At 41.7% G+C, this 19,795-nt stretch overlaps 1 protein-coding gene across 1 annotated transcript in view; it reads left to right on the top strand.

Annotated features, from left to right (window-relative positions):
• Nucleotides 1-5,640: 5,640 nt before the first annotated feature.
• The window catches only part of LOC148524182 (protein NDNF-like), a 68,900-nt gene continuing 54,745 nt past the window's right edge, over nucleotides 5,641-19,795 (top strand). The window contains exon 1 of the mRNA XM_088472235.1: nucleotides 5,641-5,887. Coding sequence (XP_088328361.1) covers nucleotides 5,878-5,887 — 10 coding nt within the window. The 5' untranslated portion in view covers nucleotides 5,641-5,877. The remainder of the gene's footprint in view (nucleotides 5,888-19,795) is intronic.

The raw sequence follows: 19,795 nt of genomic DNA, 5'->3' as shown, positions 1-19,795 counted from the left end.
TAGAGCAGGAAGTCCACTATTGACATCAGTAGTGATGTCAGTAAGGCTCCCTACAAATGCCAGGTGTTCCTAAGGGAATGCCTTAGTTTGTCCAGCCACCCCCCCTAACCGCCCACAAAATGGGGCGAGCTGTCACTCACCATCGACAGCCGCCCCGTGTTGTTGTGAGCCCGGTAGCGACTGAACTTCAGTCGCTCGGCGGGGCTCACGCACGCCGGACGCGGCACATGCGCAGTGCCTAAACATTGGGCCGCTTGCAAGCACACAGTGCTTGCGACCGGGTCTGAATCAGGCCCTAGATCCGGTGCCGGACCTAGAGAAAGGGCACTTTTGCGCGTGCCTAAGGCGCGCGTCTGAAAAGAGCCATGGTCAAGGAAAAGGGGGTGGCTTTATGACACATCCCCTTTATGTCAGTCTTTGGGGCGTGCCCCCAAGCGCTGCGGTCACTGTGAATGGATGCCGTGAGCATGCGCCCGGCATCCACTCACCGACACTGATTGCTGCACCACCATTTACCCCACCCACGGGCAGCAGTGACAGAACCCCCAGGCTTGTTTCAGAAGGGCGCTGCGCCGGAGGGCAGGGTGCTTTCTGCCGTTTAGAAATAGGGCAGGGCACAGAGCACCGCTGAAACAGTCTAGTAGGAATGCTAGATCACATGACTGCACATTATTCCCCGACCGCAGTTTCCAGCATAACCTGTTAACAGATCCACCTGTATACACTAGCACAGGGGGCGATTCAATTCAGTGCGATGTTGAATAGCCCCGGGAAGGAGTTACAGGAGCTATTCAATTGACTGCACTGTTAAGTCTCACTAAAACCACTTAAGTCGGGAATGCCAGTGACCGCGCCTTAAGCTGGGTATTTAATCGCGCTAACCGGCATCCTCCGACCAAAGTAACAGCCACAATGCTGTAGGATTTCTGCTTTCACCTCAGGAGGGTGCAAGCAGAAATCCTCTCAGTCGGACTTAACAGAACGGTCAATTGAAGAGCTCCTTTCCGGGCTATTCAACATCACGCTGAATTGAATCGCCCCCAGAGAGACACTACTGACAAAATAACAGCACATCACCGCCTCACTGACAGACATACTGTACACACTTGCTGCTATTGGGGGTAGGGGAAGTGTCTGGAGCTATGAGGAGAAGGAAAGGAGACCGGTGTGTGGGGGAAGGGGGGTCGGTGGTGCCGCGAATGGGGGTGGGGGAAGTGTCTGGAGCAATAAGGTGACGAGCAGGTAAGAGGTCCTGTATGTGGGGGAGGGGGGGGTCGGGGGTGCCGCGATTGGTGGGGGGGAAGTGTCTGGAGCAATAAGGTGAGGAGCAGGTAAGAGGTCCTGTGTGGGGGGGGTCGGGGGTGCCGTTATTGGGGTAGGGGAAGTGTCTGGAGCTATGAGGAGCAGGAAAGAAGACCTGTGTGTATGTGGGGGGAGGGGGTGCCGCGATTGGGGGGGGTTGTTTTTGGAGCTGTGTGGGATAGGGGGAGAGAGCTGGGTATTATTTCAACATATTCAGTATATTTTGAGTACCAACCTTCTGTCTAGGCTGCGCTTCTGGGACGGCTGCTTGCAGATCAGTCACACCACACTGCAGTGCAAATGGAGATGTCCTGGAGACGGGCCCTCGGTCGGGCTGGAGGCGGAGCCATCAGTGGTGACTGACTGGCTCCGCAAAGGTTTATGGGAGGAGATGCTGCGGCTGGGCATGCGCAGTAGCTCCCCCGACGGCCATTTTTTTTTATTTAAAGTGTACTATTTCTGCCCGATTGGAGCTGAGCTGAGCTCCGATCGTGGCAGCCGGCAGGAGGGGTGAGTAAAGGAGGGCCACCAGCCACTACAGGGAAAAAAGGGACCGGCCCAGCGGGAAATGGCCCAGTGTCCCGGCGGCCCAATCCGCCCCTGTGCTTATCAATATTTAAAGTGTTGCAATTTATGAGCAATCCAGTGCTCTATAATGGAAGCTGCATACTGTATGTTGGTTGAAGGTTATCATTAAGTGCTTATTTAATTAATTCATTATTTAATAGACATTATTTTTTGTGCACCATATTGTTATATTCAATACATTTGGTGTATTTAAGCTGCCCACCCTCCAGTGTGCACTCTGAAGGAGTATTTAGCACAGCCGGAAACCTTGTTAGCAATCGGTGTAGGAGGCTACAGCCAAAAAATTAAGAAAACTGATGTTCATAAAAATTAAATACAAAGTGATCTACCTTTGCTGCCAAATACAGAGACTGTAATGGCGGAGTCCAGTGAGGATTAGTTAATATTATGTAAATATGATATTAATAACAGTTATGAGGGTGATAACATCTTTAACATTGAGTTTGATCAACACTGCTGTAGCCTTAAGCCCATTGTTACCTGGTTTAACCAAACCACCAAAGTGTTTTTTTTTGTGCTGTACAAACATACTAAGCATTTCATTCACAAAAGTGGCAGTCCCAATTGCTAAAATGCTTGGCTTGTTAAACTGTATAGGTGCTATTTAATATACAACGTAAGGGTGGGTGGGTCAATAACAATGCCTTCATGCACCACTTTTTAATATGGGCTTTGCCCACGTTGCTATTTCGGTGTAAAGACTACAAGTCTGTTACTCTGTCTCTATTTACCTGTACTGGCCTGAGGCCTGTGATTTGCTGGTTGGAGAAGTTTATTTTTCTCAATTCTATTAGGCTATTACTCTGGCTTAAATTACCTGTATGGGCCTGTAATTTTCTGCTTGGATTCAGTTTGCATTTGAAAACTCACACTTGGAAGCTTGGCTTTTATTACTTTGTTCCATGTTTCCAATTTACTTTTCCTGGAAATAAATGCATAACTCTCCCATAAATCCTCCACATACAATCACCTTTACCAGCCTCCGGCCTGTGTTTTGCTGTTTAGAGTAAGTTTGATGGTGATCTAGTTTTCTACTAAACTTTTCTCTGGCAGCAATCACATGTATTGGCCTGAGGCATGTGATTTGCTGTTTGGAGAAGTGTGTTGGTAATATATTATATTTTCTACTATGCTTTTACTTTAGGCTATTAGTTCTTGCTTCTATAGGGTTGTATAGTGTATTAACTGCCATGCTGTCTGCAATTACTGTGCCACTTTGTTTCATAGATGTGTGATATTCTTTTATTTAAACTGCCATGTGTTTGTGCCTCATTCTGTCGCTTAGCTGCAGCCTTTGGCCAATATTGGTGAAAAAATATAGTGAGGTGGTCAAAATTGACTGAAAATGACTGGAATTTAATATTAAAGATGTTAATAATATTGTAGGAACAGAAAAAGGTCAAAATTACATGATTTAGGTGTTTTTGTACATTTTACAGAACTCCAAAACAATTGGTTCTGAATGTCTCTAAAAAGGGCTCAGAAGTGAGCAACTGTGGCTTTTTCTCACACCAAGTTCTGTTGTGCTTAATCTGCACTTTTAGCAGTCGTGCTAAAAACAAAAAAAATTAATCAAAGTGTCCTTTATATTTTTCTGTATGTGCGTGCGTGTTAGGCTTAACCGCAGTACCGCACAAGATCCAGCCCAACTCCAGTTGTGCTAAAAACAAAAAAAATCAATCAAAGTGTCTTTAATATTTTTCTGTGTGTGCATGCTCGTGTGTGTTAGGCTTAACCGCAGTACCGCACAAGATCCAGCCAGCAACGCAAGTTGCAACCTTGTGCTGCCTGATTCCAGTCGTTCTCCAAAAAAAAACAATACGTTTTTAAATTTTTTTCTTCTGTGTGTACTCATGGGTGTTGTGCTAAAAACAACAGTTGTGCTAAAAACAAAAAAAATCAAAGTGTCTTTTATATTTTTCTGTGTGTGTGTGTGTGTTTGTGCGTGTTAGGCTTAACCGCAGTACCGCACAAGGTAAATGACACAGCCTCGCATCTCTAAAGCGCAATGAGTGGCTTTTTTGCTGTTTCTGCAATGCATATAAGACACAACATTTAAAGAAACATATGGTACACTACTCCTCTTGGAGCATATAATTTGCGTATAGACCCTAGGTCTGGGGTGGCATTAAGCGGCCCTCCAGCTTATGCCCTGACACAGTTTTGCTATTTAGTGATGATGAAACTGTTTCAGGACATGCTGGGATGTGTAGTTCAACAGCAGCTGGAGGGCTACTTATTGCCCACCCCTGTATGAGGTGTTTAAAGACACATCTGTAACAATCCACTGCTGCCAAGTCTCCCAGTTGATTGTGTTAAATAATGTTATGGATGACTGTGTGCAGTACAATATACCTCTAGAACAGGGATGGGGAACCTCAGGCCCGGGGGCCATATAAGGCCCGCGGAATAATTTGGTCTGGCCCTCTGAGCTTTTTTTCGTCTAGCCTCATCTGGCTAGCACGGTGCCTAGAATGGAACCCTGCAGCCAGAATATATGCAGTAGTCCTTAGGACGCTTCAGATGGTCACACCGCTGCTCTTACAGCTCCCCGGAGCATCCTCAGGATGCTACGGGCAATACTGTAATCACCAACGATTGTGACCCCATCCCTTGTGATGTCACACAGAGGGGGCGTGGCCTGGATAAGGCCCACGAATAATGTTAAAATATATCAAAATGGCCCTTGGCAGAAAAAAGGTTCCCCACTCCTACTCTAGAAGATCCGTGCACATCAGTTAGACCTCAATATTTATGCAAAACTGTTCCCAAAGGTAACAGCTAAAGATTATGCACTTCTTAAAACAGATAAAAATTAGACATAGCTGTGTTTTCAGTTTCCCTTAACTTTACCCAATGAATACAATTCTCTGACAAATCTAAAATGTCATAAATGTGGGAACCTTTGAGTACAGTAACAATTAAGTGAATGTTGTAAAGTGCTCTTCTGCATAGGATCAACGTATAGCTTATTATGATTTCAATTTAAGGAGATGGAAATGCATATTATGCAGTGACATAGTAGTTGAAGGTCAACTAAAAACACCTGTGCAGTATAATGAATCATATGACTCAAATGCCAGTCCACTAAAAGGTATCATGACCTACAAAGTACTTCTTATGGGATCAATAAGTCTATAAATTCCAAAAGAGTAGAAGAAAAAATAAAAGCATTTTTAACATCAAAATGTATTACAATTACAAGTCAGATGACATAAACTAGAAAGTTACAAATGCTATGTTCAAAATTAACCCTCTACTAGTCGCAATTTGAGGACAGTTTATTGTTGTTGGGTTAAAGTTATCCCACCATAACATAGCTTTACATTGTTTACTGGAGGCAAGTTGTGAGCTGCCACAAACATAAATTGTTAAGACACTGTATTCTGAATGCCTTCCATATAATGTAAATATATTCTAAGCGCCTCTTCTGACAGCCCCCATTTGCTTCAATGTATTCAGCCAGCACATTCCTTTTTAGATATCACATTTTAATGAGATTGCACAGAGAGGAGGGGGGTCAATCGCATCACTCTAGGGTATTACACATGATCTACAATGTCTTACTGCACAGTAATACCAGATTATTGATATTTTGAGGCCAGACACCCTTCATCCCTATTGTGCAGGACTCTAGAAGAGTTAAATGGGTGTCCCCTCTCTCTCCCTCGCTGTCTCTCATTCAAAACCTTATCCATCTGCAAATCTGCCAACAACCAACTCTTTAATGCAGTGTAGAGGAGAGCAGGCTAGTCACAAAGTAACAGGGGATACGGAGTCTTAGTTACACAACAGATGAATCTCAGGATCCTTTCATGGTACAGTGAACAAAGCTTCATATATAAAAATAGACATCTTTCGATCAGGAGGAAGCATAACAGCATTATCACCATGAAAAAGTATGTGTCTTCCTGTTACCTACTCCTAGAAGAATAAAGTACTTCTAATTTACTGAGGAGAGAAATAAAGTCTGACAGCAATCATAAGATGATGGAAGGTAAGTACATTTTCTGTCATAAAATATACAGCATGTTATATGGATCAATATAATATAATAATGTTATGCATGCATCATTTATAACTGACTGTAGGGATATAACACTGATGATCTTATACATATACACCCTACAAAGAGGAAACATGCACTGTCTCTTTAAATAAGTGGCAGATTGAGTCAAACAATCATTTGGTTTAAGACGTTTGCATAATGTTTGTTCTATGAAGCTGATTGTTTATAAGAAGTCTAAGGACTTATTCGGAATAGCAATACATGGGTGTTTATTAACTCTCAGTATCACATAGGTATCGGAATCACCTGCATGCCCCTGCTGTTCAGATTATTATTATTATTATTATTATTATTATTATTATTATTATTATTATTAATCTATTTATATAGATTCAGCATGATCCACAGGGCTTTACATTTGGGATTAAACACAGTACCAAAAATAAACTGGGTATTGACAAACAGACAGACAGGTAAGAGGGCCTTGCTTACATTATGAGTTGGGAGCAAAGATAAAAAGGAGCAACTTTGCACCTTGGCAAAAACATTTTTGTACAGCAGGAGGGGCAGATTTAAAATGCACAGAGAGATTTTGGGCTATTATAATGAAGCAACGGCTTTGTAAGCCGCCATTACTCAACGTGTTGGATCTAAAAATGTAATTGCCACTCGAATTCAGTGTAAAGTCAGGTGTGCTTTGCACTGAATGTGAGGGTTGCTTTAAATGTAATATAGACCTTAGATTTAGGATGGGTCTATCCTAGATCAAATCTAAATTTGTAAAAATAAAGCTGTTCAGCATTTGTGGTATACATGAAGTAGCCAGTGTTGATCATGCATACAAAAAGAGTATTTGCGCACCTTGGTTCTGGTACAAAGTTACTTTTTTCTGTTTTGTTTTGCTCCTAACTCAGAATCAGACTCACAAACTTTTCAGAATATTGATCTCCAACTTCTTCACCCACTGTGAATCTGAACAGCAGGGGCATGCAGGCACAAGGATCAATGATCCCAATGCTAGCATGATATTTTGAATGAATTTATTGATTTATCATGTAATAATAAAATATTTCACTACAAAATAATTGTATTTCACCTTTATTTAAAATGTACAAATGGGCTATTCCATGAAATGTCCCATACATGACACTGTAAAAGAAATCTGTAGCTGTGTATCTTTTGAGTTTTTTTGAGTTTTGACAAGTTAAACTCTCTGATATATTATCTTAAAAAACTAACACAGGCTCTTAATACAAAGAATTGAGATGAATTAACAATTATGTCCCTTATGTCAGTGGTTCCCAAACTTTTTAGAATAACAGCGCCCTAGAGTATCAGCATTGTTTTCAAGTCACCCCTAAGCCAAAAGCTTGTTATTGAGAAATAAAAAAAAATGTTGTAAAGTGCTTACCTGTCATCCTTAGGTTCAGTTATGTGTTGGTGGACAGGTTTGTGCTTTTGTTTGACAACATATTTACATTATATTGATCATAAATAATTTGATTTGGTGCTAGACCAACATCCTGAGGCACCCCTGTAAGTGTCCCGAGGCACCCCAGGGTTCCACGGCGCACAGTTTGGGAACCACTGCCTTATGCAACATAGGATGGCCCAAATATTTTTTCTTTTGTTTTTTTTTAAATGAATCCCAATTATTATATGTATTGGTTATAAATGGTGATGTGTATGTGTGTGTGTATGTATGTATATATATATATATATATATATACTCACTGCTATAGTAAGACATTATCCTCCCTCACCTGTGTACTAGCACATTTCACTCCCTCACCTCTGTAGTAACTAGAGATATGCTCCGACCCTCGTGTTTTGGTTTTGGATCTGTATCTCCTCTTGTTTTGGATCTGGATTGGTTTTGCCAAAACCGCCCTTGCATGTTTTGGTTTTTGATTTTGGATCTGTATTATTTACTAAAAAATCATAAAAACAGCTAAAATCACATAATTTGGGCCTGTTTTTGTTCCTACAGTATTATTAACCTCAATAACATTTATTTCCACTTGTTTGCAGTCAATTTTTACCACCTCACAGGTCACAATATTGATTTTTTCATCTAGTTAAGGGCCAAAAGGTTGCATCCAACTAGCTGGCTGACTAAGCTAAGCGACAGCAGTGACCGTCACTAACATATGGCAGTTCAACTTCGAACATGGCACAGAGTGGCATTGCAGTGGTAGACAGCATGGCAGTTTAATAAACTATATGACCCCTAGGAATTTTAAAAACCAAGAATGTTTTCCTTAACTAGGTCAGAGGCCCGACGGAGTTGGAATGTTTATGGACTGAAGACAGGGAAAGGACGGAAGGATTGATTCGTTTTTAATTTATTCAATGTAATATTTTGATTCTCAAAAAAAATTATGAGGGAAGATCAATCTAAGATCAAGTTCTTCTGTTCCTAAAAGACATCTTTGATCTGGAGGAGGTTTTTTAATTTTTCTTATACATCATGATCTAATAAAAAAAATGAGGTGGCCTTGCTTGTGGAGGTGCTGCTCGAACATACTGTAAACAGACGTTTACTGGTTTGTACTCAGGGAGGTTGTTAGGGATAATAGGACCAAGACTTGCTGTTTACATCAGAGGAAAGCAGCATGTAGTTCTCAGGCTGATTAGAACTCCCAGCATCTGTGATGTTTGCTGGGCCTACTGGAAGTGATTTGTCAACAGGTGGCGTGCTTCAGGTTACCTCAGCCTGCTTTATGCACTATATGTACAATGTAAATGTTAGAGATGAGCGGCTTCGGATTCCAGAGAGCCAAACCCACCCGAATTTAGCATAACCGAGTTTGATCCATGCAGGCTTTCCCACTTTCCCACCTGGTCGGATCTCGAAACTGAGACAAAATGATAGAGTCTTAAATCTCGCAGTTCTCAAGCTTTCGTCTCTATGATCAATGTAGTATATAAGGGACCACGCGACGGACGCCATTTCACTCTGGCTGTGGAGACTGAACAGGGAGGGTGGGTAGTGTAGGGCTGGGAGAGGTGCTGGTGCTATCTGCTGTGTCCTGGGCTGGTGACTGCTGATCCATTCTGGTCTCTGGTCACAGTGCTGTCGCTGTCATTGTGCTGTCTTCTGATCCATCTGGGCTGTCTGCTGTGTTCTGGGCTGGTGACTGCTGATCCGTTCTGGTCTCTGGTCACGGTGCTGTCACTGTCACTGTGCTGTCTGCTGATCCATCTGGGCTGTCTGCTGTGTCCTGAGCTGGTGACTGCTGATCCATTCTGGTCTCTGGTCACGGTGCTGTCACTGTCACTGTGCTGTCTGCTGTGTCCTGGGCTTGTGCTGTGTCCATCTCTGGGCCCAAGTTCTGGACTCCAAAAAGAGAAAAAAAGTAAAAAAAAAAAAAATCAAAGTGTCTGTTATATTTTTCTGTGTGTGTGTGCGTGTTAGGCTTAACCACAGTACCGCACAAGATCCAGCCCAACTCCAGTCATGCTATGAACAAAAAAAATCAATCAAAGTGTCTTTTATATTTTTCTGTGTGTGTGTGCGTGTTAGGCTTAACCGCAGTACCGCACAAGATCCAGCCCAACTCCAGTTCTGCTAAAAACAAAAAAAATCAAAGTGTCTTTTATATTTTTCTGTGTGTGTGTGCGTGTATGTTAGGCTTAACCGCAGTACCGCACAAGATCCAGCCAGCAACGCAAGTTGCATGCTAGTGCTGCCCGACTCCAGCCGTCATCAATCTGTGCTCTGGGCCCAAGTTCTGGACCCGAACCCCCCCCAAAAAAAATAATGTATTTTGTCTATTTATTTTCTGTGTGTGTATGCGTGTTAGGCTTAGCCACACAAGATACAGCAACGCAACCTAGTGCTGCCCGACTCCAGTCGTCACCAATCTGTGCTCTGGGCCCAAGTTCTGGACCCGAAAAATAAAAGTGTCTTTTGTATATTTATTTTCTGTGTGCGCACGACTGCATGTGTGTGAATTTTGTAACCGCACCTTGGCTACACTATTGGTTCTTGTGACACTGCTTCAAGACCGCAGAAAATATGGAGGGCTGTCACATGACAGGAGAGCAAGGCCAAGAACCACATGTTGTAGCTACCGCCAGCAGTCATCATGATAATGCAAGGCCGTCAACTTCCTTGTCCTCTATGAAGGCCCATGCCTTCAATCCTCAAGGGTATCCCAACCATTATCTTTGCACAGTCCTCAACTCTATTAATAATTATATCAATCAGTTTTGAACCAACAAGCTGGATGCAACCTTTTGGCCCTTTAACTAGATGAAAAAAATCAATATTGTGAGCTGTGAGGTAACGAAAATTGACTGGAAGTGAGTGGAAATAAATGTTATTGAGGTTATTAATACTGTAGGAACAAAAAAAGGCCCATTTTATGTGATTTTAGCTGTTTTTGTTAATTTTTTAAGAAAAAAATCCAGATCCAAAACCAAAACATGAAAACAAAACACCAAGGAAAAAAATCCCAAACCAGATTCAGATCCAAAACCAGGGGAGATCCAGATCCAAAACCAAAACACGAGGGTCGGCGCACATCTCTAGTAAATATATTTGTATGTGAACAATAAACACAAGTAATTATTGTATTAAACTTATTTGCAGTGCACTTTATTCCACACATCCTGGCAGGAAGATGCTCTGTGCTGCTGCTCATATTTGCCCACCCCATCAATTTGGTGGTTCAGAATTTTCTTTAAAAATATTAAAGGGGCATGCAGGAGATGCTGTCTGTGGCCAATTCAATTTCTGGATATTCATAAACCATAAAATTAAAAAAGGCAGGCAGCAATGCCCCAAACAGCACATAATGCAAAGAAAAGAGGTGCAAGATGGAATTGTCCTTGGGCCCTCCAACCCACCCTTATGTTGTATATATGAAACAGGACATTCAGAGTTTAACAAACCAATCACTTCAGCGTGTGCAACTTATGGCTGAAATGATTGGTTTGTTTGTTTCTTTTTCCTGCCAGTACTGAAACAGACTGTCTGACATGCCTATTTGGATGCTATCCCTAAAATAATCATCCACCATTCTCTGAATGGTGACAGTGTCAGACAAAGTCTTGGTAGACATGTCACTCATTGTAGGCAGTTCTTTTAGACCCAACCAGATATCATTAGGTTTTGCTGACTGATCTGCATCACCACCAGCAGTGGGTCTCTTAGGAATTTTTTTTTTCCTGGCAGCCGCAGGAACTGAAGGAGGAGATGCTGCTGTGTCACGTGCTGCTTGAGCTGACAATTTTTTCACCAACAGCTCTTTGCATCTATTCAGATTTATGTATCAAGTATGATCGCCAAAATATAGTGATCTGATTTCAAGAGATTGACAACCCTTGGATCCTGGTGAAGCAAATGAAGGGCTTGATCTACAAGTCCGACATACTTAGTGGAATCACTCAGTTTCAGCTCCTCCGTCAGGTTCTCCAGCTGCTTTTGCAAAAGTCTGATTAGGGGAATGACCTGACTCAAGCTGGCAGTGTCTGAACTAACTTCACATGTGGCAAGTTCAAAGGGTTTGAAGACCCTGCACAACACAAATATTATTCTCCACTGCCCTTGACTAAGGTGCATTCCCACTCCTTTCCCTATGTCAAAGGCAATAGTGTAGCCTTCGATGGCCTTTAACTGCTCCTCCATCTGCTGAAGCATATAGAGTAGAATTCCACCTAGTTACTAACTCTTGCTTCAGCTGATGGTAGGGCAAATTCAATAGTACTTGCTGGTGCTGCAATCTTCAACAAATAGTTGCTGAATGTTGAAAATGTCCCAAAATCTTTTTGGCAACCGAGTGCATCTCCTGCACACCCCTGTCATTTTTAAAAAAATGTTGCATCACCAAATTAATTGTGTGACCAAAACATGGGATGTGTTTGAATTTGCCCACATGTAATGCTCCCACAATATTGTTGGCATTGTCAGAAATCACAAATCCTGAGGAGAGTTGAAGTGGGGTAAGCCATTTTGCAATGATTTCCCTGAGTTTTCTAAGAGGTTACCAGCGGTATGCCTCTTAGTGAAACCAGTGATACATAGAGTAGCCTGCCTCTGAATGAGCTGGCATTTGTTAGATGTTGCTGCTGTTTACACTGTTGAAGGCAATACACCTACCCAGTGGGCTGTCACAGTCATGTAATCTTTTGTTTGCCCTCTCCCACTTGTCCATATATCTGTGGTTAAGTAGACAATGGGCACAATGGCATTTACGGAGCACATTAATAAGGTTTTTTTTAATGTCCTTTATACATATTGGGAATTGCTATTCTAGAGGAGTGGAATCTAGAAGAGACATGGTATGGGGACACATGACCTCAATTAACTGTCTAAAACCCACTGCATTAACGGAGGATACTGGATGCACATCTAGTACCAGCATAGCTGTTACGGCATCAGTAATCCGCTTTGCAACTGGGTGTATGATGTCATACTTTTTCCCCATTGCAAAGGATTGTTTGTCAGTCAATTGTTTGGGTAAACTAAAAGTAGACTTCTTCCTGGTCCCCTTCTGGGATAAAGATCCACTCTCAGCAGCAGCAGCAGCAACAGGCATAGAAGTTAAGGATCCTTCTGAGGAACCATGGATAGAAGAGGAGTCAGTCATTCTTATGAAACTGGATGCAGGACTACTTCCAATCACGATTGAGGATGTTGAGGATGATGCAGATGTTGGTGGTGGAGATTGCAGGCACTTGGATCCAGAGAGAAGAGAGCAGCTAGGTGATAATGGACTGATTGTTGTTAAAAAAATTTTAGCCAAAGTTTCTGAACTTGAAAAACCCTTTTCAATTTGATGAATGTGCTGCAAGTGAAGTAACATGGAGGAAGTTCCTAGATGGTTAAGGTCCTTACCTCTACTCACTGTTACTTGGCAATGGTTAAAGATGGCTTGACAGCTGTTGTCCGGGTGGAAATAATTCCCCACATGAAAAGTGGATTTTTTGGTCCTTTGCCCAGACATGACAACAGTGGGCTTTTTCCCACCATGGGCAACAACTGTTGCCTGATTTAGTTTTTCATCAACATCCTCATGATCATCAACATCCTCATCACCCTTGTTAGCGCCAATTACAGAAATATCCTCCTCATCCTCCTGGTGAAATTCCACAGAAGCATCCTCAATTTCTATGTCAGCATGTTGACTTGTGCTGCTCATCCCCACATTTGCAGAGGGCACACAAATGGTGGAAGGAGGATCATTTTCAAGTAAAGTATTAGAAAGGTCAGGCTCACACATGGCAACTGCGGATATACTTGGACTCTCCTCGGGATCTGTGAGTTTTCTGAGCACACAGCTGGTTCATGTGCCTTAGCGATCTTAAGTTTTTTGACACTTATACAGGGAGAAGGGAATACATCATCATAAGATGCAGAACCACCAGTCATAAATAAAGGCCAACGCCTTATCCTTTCCTTGCCTATTTGTGTAGTAAATGGCATATTGCCAACTTTTTCTTTCTCTGCAGCTAACTTAGCTTTCAATAATTTTTTTCTTTAACACTGTAAAACATTGCTTGCTTGATTTTAGATGCATTGACTTAAGCCCTGTATGCCCTTGGGCATCGACTTTAGTAGATAATGTAGATGGACTAGTATCATCATGACTTGGTGGCACTTGGCAGCAGCTACACCACTAGTATGTGGTTCCTGCAGTCTCAAGTGATCGTTCTTCATAACAAACACGAACACGAATGAAGTGGGGTACAGCACCTACGTCAATTTGTACCAATTTTAAATATTACACTGCGGTAACAATGACCTACAGTGTGACAATATTTTTTACAAATACACTGTTTTCCACTTACAGTGTGACAATATTTTTTACGAATACACTGCGTTCTCCACTTACAGTGTGACAATATTTTTTACGAATACACTGCATTTCCACTAACAGTGTCAACATTTTTTACAAATACACTGCGTTTCCACTAACCGTGTCAATATTTTTTACGAATAAACTGCATTTTCCACTTATAGTGTGACAATATTATTTACGAATACACTGTATTTTCTACTTACGGTGTGACAATATTTTTTACGAATACACTGTGTTTTCCACTTACAGTCTAGCAATATTTTTTACGAATACACTGGGTTTCCACTAACAGTGTGACAATATTTTTAACGAATACACGGCATTTCTTTCCACTAACAGTGTGACAATATTTTTAATGAAAACACAGCATTTTCCACTAACAGTGTGACAATATTTTTTACGAATACACTGCATTTCTTTCCACTAACAGTGTGACAATATTTTTTATGAATACACTGCGTTCTCCACTAACAGTGTGACAATATTTTTTACGAATACACTGTTTTCCACTTACAGTGTGACAAAAATTTTACCAATTCACTGCGTTTTCCACTTTTACAGTGTGATATTTTTTTCAAATACACTGCGTTTCACTTAGTGTCACAATATTTTTTACAAATACACTGTTTTCCACTTACAGTGTGACAATATTTTTTTAACGAATACACTGCATTTTCCACTTACAGTGTGATAATATTATTTACAAATACGCTGTTTTTTTCTACTTAGTGTGTGACAATATTTTTTACAAATACACTGCATTTTCACTTACAGTGTGACAACATTTTTTACAAATACACACTGTTTTCCACTTAGTGTGACTATATTTTTTACGAATACACTGCGTTTCCACTTACAGTGTCACAATATTTTTTTACGCATACACTACGTTTTCCACTTACAGTGTGACAATATTTTTTACGAATTCACTGAGTTTTACACTTACAGTGTGACTATATTTTTTACGAATTCACTGCATTTTCCACTTACCGTGTCACAATATTTTTTACGAATAAACTGCATTTTCCACTGACAGTGTGATAATATTTTTTACTCATTCACTGCGTTTTCCACTTACAGTGTGACAATATTTTTTATGAATACACTGTGTTCTGCGTTTTCCACTTACAGTGCGACAGTATTACTTACGAGTGCACCTCTACAGCCCCTGCCCCTGGATGGACACAGAAACTCCTGGATTGACACAACAACCCCTGCCCTGGATGGTCACAGCAGCCCCTGCCCCTAGGTGAACACAGCAGCCCCTGCCCCTAGGTGGACACAGCAGCCCCTGCCCTGGATGGACACAGCAGCCCCTGCCCCTGGATGGACACAGAAACCCCTGGATGGACACAGCAGACCCTGCCCCTGGATGGACACAGTAGCCCCTGCCCTCGATGAAGCAGCAGCCCATGGATGGACATAGAAGACCCTCTTGGATGAAGCACAGTCCTGACAACCTGGGACTTTGCAAGCAAATGGCGCCAATCACAGTGGGGGAGGGACTTTTATACAATTCAAAACCCGTAAGAATCCAATACAGTGGGATGATGATGTTTTGCCTTGCTTTGAGATCCGAGTCAGATGGGAAAACCCAAGCCGGACTTGGATCTCGCCTCTGGATATTCGGGTGGATCCGGTTCTCGGAGAACTGGATCCGCTCATCTCTAGTAGTAATGCGTTTCCCTTCCTCAATCATGTTGTAGCACTTTCGACATTCCCCTCCCTCACATGTGTAGAAATACAATCCTTCCCTCACATATGTAGTAACACATTACCCTCACTCACACCTGTAATAACTTATTCCCCTCCATCACCTCTGAAGTAACACATTACACCCGCTCACTCCTGTAGCTGCAAATTCCCCTCCCTAGCTCGTGTTGTAACACATTCCCTTCTCTCACCCTATAGTAAGACATTTGACATTTCCCTCCCTCAACTGTGTAGTAACACATTCCCCTCCCATAACTGTGTAGCAACACATTACCTTCCCTCACCTCTATAGTATCACATTCCCCTCCCTCACCTTTATAGTTACACATTTCCCTCCCTCATCTGTGTAGTAACACGCTCCCCTCCCTCACCTCTATAGTAACATATTCCCCTTCCTCATCTGTGTAGTAATGCATTCCCCTCTCTCACCTCTATAGTAACACATTCCCCTCTCACTGCTGTTGTAACACATTTTCCTTTCACCCCTGTAGTAACATATTCCCTTCCCTCAGTATTTAAATAGGGGAGCCACACCAACTGCCAGTGATGTTTGGCACCACTTTTGATGACAGTTGATGTTTGAATATTGAAATGTGCTACAGCCACGATGAGACAGTCAGTCAGGACATTGCACAGGGGGAAGAAACATTTTAGCCCTTTTCACCCCTTAGGAGTCGAATTTTGAAAAATCCCGTCTTAGTGAGCACCTGTGTCATGGATGGCATATACTCCCTGATATTTATGTTTCTAAGCCCATGGGTTTGGGCTGGGCATTGATGAGTCAGTCAGTCAGTTAGTCAGGACATTTGATAATATATATATATAAATAATAAATGAGAGGTCCAAAAACCTTAGGTTTGCATATACTTGTATTTGGAGAGTTTTCAAGAGTCAACATGATTAAATTGGTAACATTCATTTGAGTAGTTGAATTGTATGGTAAAATACTTGCACATACATCCTGAAGGTGGCAAATCAACACTTTGTAATCTCGTTAAGGAAATGCCTAAAGTATACACAAAGCTGGGGCAGTGACAGATGTAATTAGTGCAGAAATTAATCAAATGACAACACAAGATGGTTGTAATGCTGTGCATCATATAAGACAGAAGAGTAACTTTAAAAGGGAGCTGTACTGATGTTTTTCAAATACGAATAAACACAATTTAGCATCAAGGACAAGAATCTCCATGATTTTGATTGCTTTGTGTTAAATGAGCAGCTGCAATTCATGCATTTGTTTCACCGGATCAGGTGTTAAACTCTAATTTTTTTCAACAGTTCACAGCAGTTCATATTTTGAATGATGCTCAAAGCATTGTGGCAGTAAATTATTGGGGAAATCTATTTACAATATTTTTTTATGGCAATTTTCTTCCGAAAAACAAAATCTCCAGACATCTCAAAGTTGCAGAAATAATAAATATCAATGTAAAGTGTCGAACTTTTGACCCAGTCGACCTTTTGTACCTGTCGATCTTTTTACATGTCTAACTTTAATGTGTCTGACATTTGTTTATGTAGAACTTTTTTCCCTGTCTAACTATTGACTGTCTAACATCTGGTGTCTATCTAGACATTGTATAACTAATTAGTACTGTCTATCTCTTGTCGAAGCTGGATTATTGGCTGAGACAAGATCAGTTTAAAATTTAATCGCAGCGACGCCATCTTGCGACTGGCCGCAAGACGCCATCTTGGAAATGAAATCGCAAGACGCCATTTTGTGAATGGATGCCCATGCGCCATTTTAGATAAACTCACACTTTAGTACATGTGGTGATATTACTATTAGCATTATGCGATTGCATCTTACACCATTTCTCATACACACATTAATACGCACAATTGCGCAGTTAACTAGTTGCATATTAGCGAATACATAAGATCCTGTATGAAAACGCTGAATATTAGCTTCATGCACACGCATCTGCCCCAAGTTAACTAGCGTCTTTACATCAAACCCCACATACTCACACATTACATATTCACATACAAGGTTCCATAAGCTTTAAGGTATAAGATTCAAGTATGCACATTTACTATAATTGCTATGAAATAAAGATTATTTTGTAACTAAGGTTTTATACGTGATAAATAAGCCATGTTTGGTATTGCACTGATGTGTACTCTCTCAACAGTATTCCGGTAACATCGATGTAGAGATCGCAACATGCATTCTCAACTTATGGACCGCAGAGACTTCAAGCAACAAAATGTACATTATATGACCAACTGTTAGGATTTGCATGAGGTGGGAAACCAGAGACCACCAGTTGTTAGAGGCTGGACTGTGTCTATTTGAACCAACCTGTTAGATGCCTTGTAACATATGCCCTCTCCTTTAGGACCAATGGTATTAGCAACAAACTTCTCTATTGTGTTGTCTATCTCTGGGGGGTATAAATATGTGTGCTCTGACCCTGGGTTTCTAGTCTTCGTGCTGAATGCTGATTGACGAGGGGTTTCTTGCTGATGCCTACATCTGTCCAGAGTGCTGCGTATGTATAACTGTACTTGGGTCTGTATAATTCCTTTGCGCTAAATTGTACTTATAACTAGCATGTAACTGACTGTACTTTTACTTGAATAATACTTTGTGCTTTGGAACCACAGGTTCTAGGTCTGGAGTCTTTATTTACTGTATAACTGCGTACACAAAATAGCGTCATCCTTAGAGGTTTATAGGCAGGATATCAGAAGGTATAGGCAGGGCCAGGGACGCTGACTAGAATCCAGGGACAAGAGAGGAAAAAGTTTGTTTTCCTTTGTTGATAGAACCTAACATTTAAAGGGGTGCCGCAGTATTGAACATGCGGCTGAGTCGCAGTTTTGCGCACAGTAAAGACGCAATTTTGTGTACGCTGCTAATGGTTGTCATACGGTTGTGTGGTAGTCGCATTATTGTGTATGCGACTGGTCGCACAATAGCGTATACGTACTTCCGGTTGTGCTGCCACGTGTTTAAACAAAGCCATTGAGTTTACATTACCAATTGTTGCTAAATATCTGGGTTAACGTGTATTTTTCTGCGCAGGAAAAAAGTGTGTAACTGTGTTTGTTTAGGGTGTAACACGGGACCTAAATGTAAAGGATATCGTAGGACCCTTAAGTGCTAGGCGCAGGAGTTGGCCTAGTAACTCGGTAGCAGCTTACCGTTTACTTTACACAAAGCAGGTGTATGGTGTGTTATTTTTGTTAGGGTTCAGCCCCCAGTTTGATTATAGCGTTCAGTAATTAATGTGTGTGATCTGTTAGGCTTATTTGAACACTATAATTGAACCACATAATCTTGGCTAGATTGTGTTTGGGAGCTGGTGGGAGAGTGGACGAAATCAACTGGAACACAATGGGTACTTTGCTGCCCCCTAGCAGTTGAAAGGTAGTCAAAAAGTGATTGCTGAGTGGAAGCGGCCTTTACTTCCGTAGGTGAGTGGAAGCTTCTAGAAGTCCTCCATAAGCCTTTTTTCCAAGACGTTCGCAGGTAAGTGAAAGTATCTTGACTGTCTTTCACCAGTTTAAATCTTTATTGAAAAACATAGGAGTTGTCTCAGAATGGGAGCCACGCAAACAATAGAGATGTTAGACAATGATGTGCTGCTAATGGAAGCGCCACTTGGATCGGCCCGTCGTATTATGCATACTAAGTACGGTACTTATGCAATAAGGTATTGTGATGTATGGTTTAAAATGACGATGAAGAGTGTTAGACCGTTTCCCAGAATTGGTAGTATTGATAAAGATGTATTAGATAATGTCAGGGATCACATCAGTCTGATGCGCTCCCGAGAGAAAAATGTCAAATATTATGAATGTTTAAAATTGTGGCAGCAGGAAGGGGATGCGTGGCTTAAAAATGCGCAAGCGACGCAAACTAGCGTTGCGAGTGCATTGCCAGAGAATACATCTGCGATGCTGAATTGCAATGCGGGCGAGCCGCAAAATGGCGCGCACGTGCAGCAAGGTAGCATTGCGGAAGGTATTGCCAGCAGTTCACGCGCACCACCCCCACCTTATGTGGATGGAGGTGCAAGTACAGTTATCAAAAATACCCATAAAAATGTAAAAAGCAATTTGTACCCTCTCTTAAGCAACTATAAAGAAAATGTTCATGATGTGGATGATGAGCCTAATGTAATGTCTGCCATTTCCCATGCTGTACAAATGATAGATGCTACACCACGACAATCACGAGTGGTGCCGCCATCTCCATCGGTGACAGCAAGGGAAGTGCTAACACCCTCTGCGCCCATAGAGGAAGTTGTTAATACCATACGTAGCAGCAACAGATTAAACACCCAGCAAGGAAACAAGGTCAAAGGTAGCAGCGCTACCAGTCTGCATCCCATTCGGACAATAACTGTTCCGAATGGAA

Source organism: Taudactylus pleione, unplaced genomic scaffold, assembly GCF_031769625.1.
Source record: "Taudactylus pleione unplaced genomic scaffold, aTauple2 ptg000121l, whole genome shotgun sequence".
Classification (NCBI taxonomy): Eukaryota; Metazoa; Chordata; class Amphibia; order Anura; family Myobatrachidae; genus Taudactylus; species Taudactylus pleione.
Note: the sequence above shows the minus strand (reverse complement) of the source record. Positions and strands in the feature narration are given on the sequence as shown.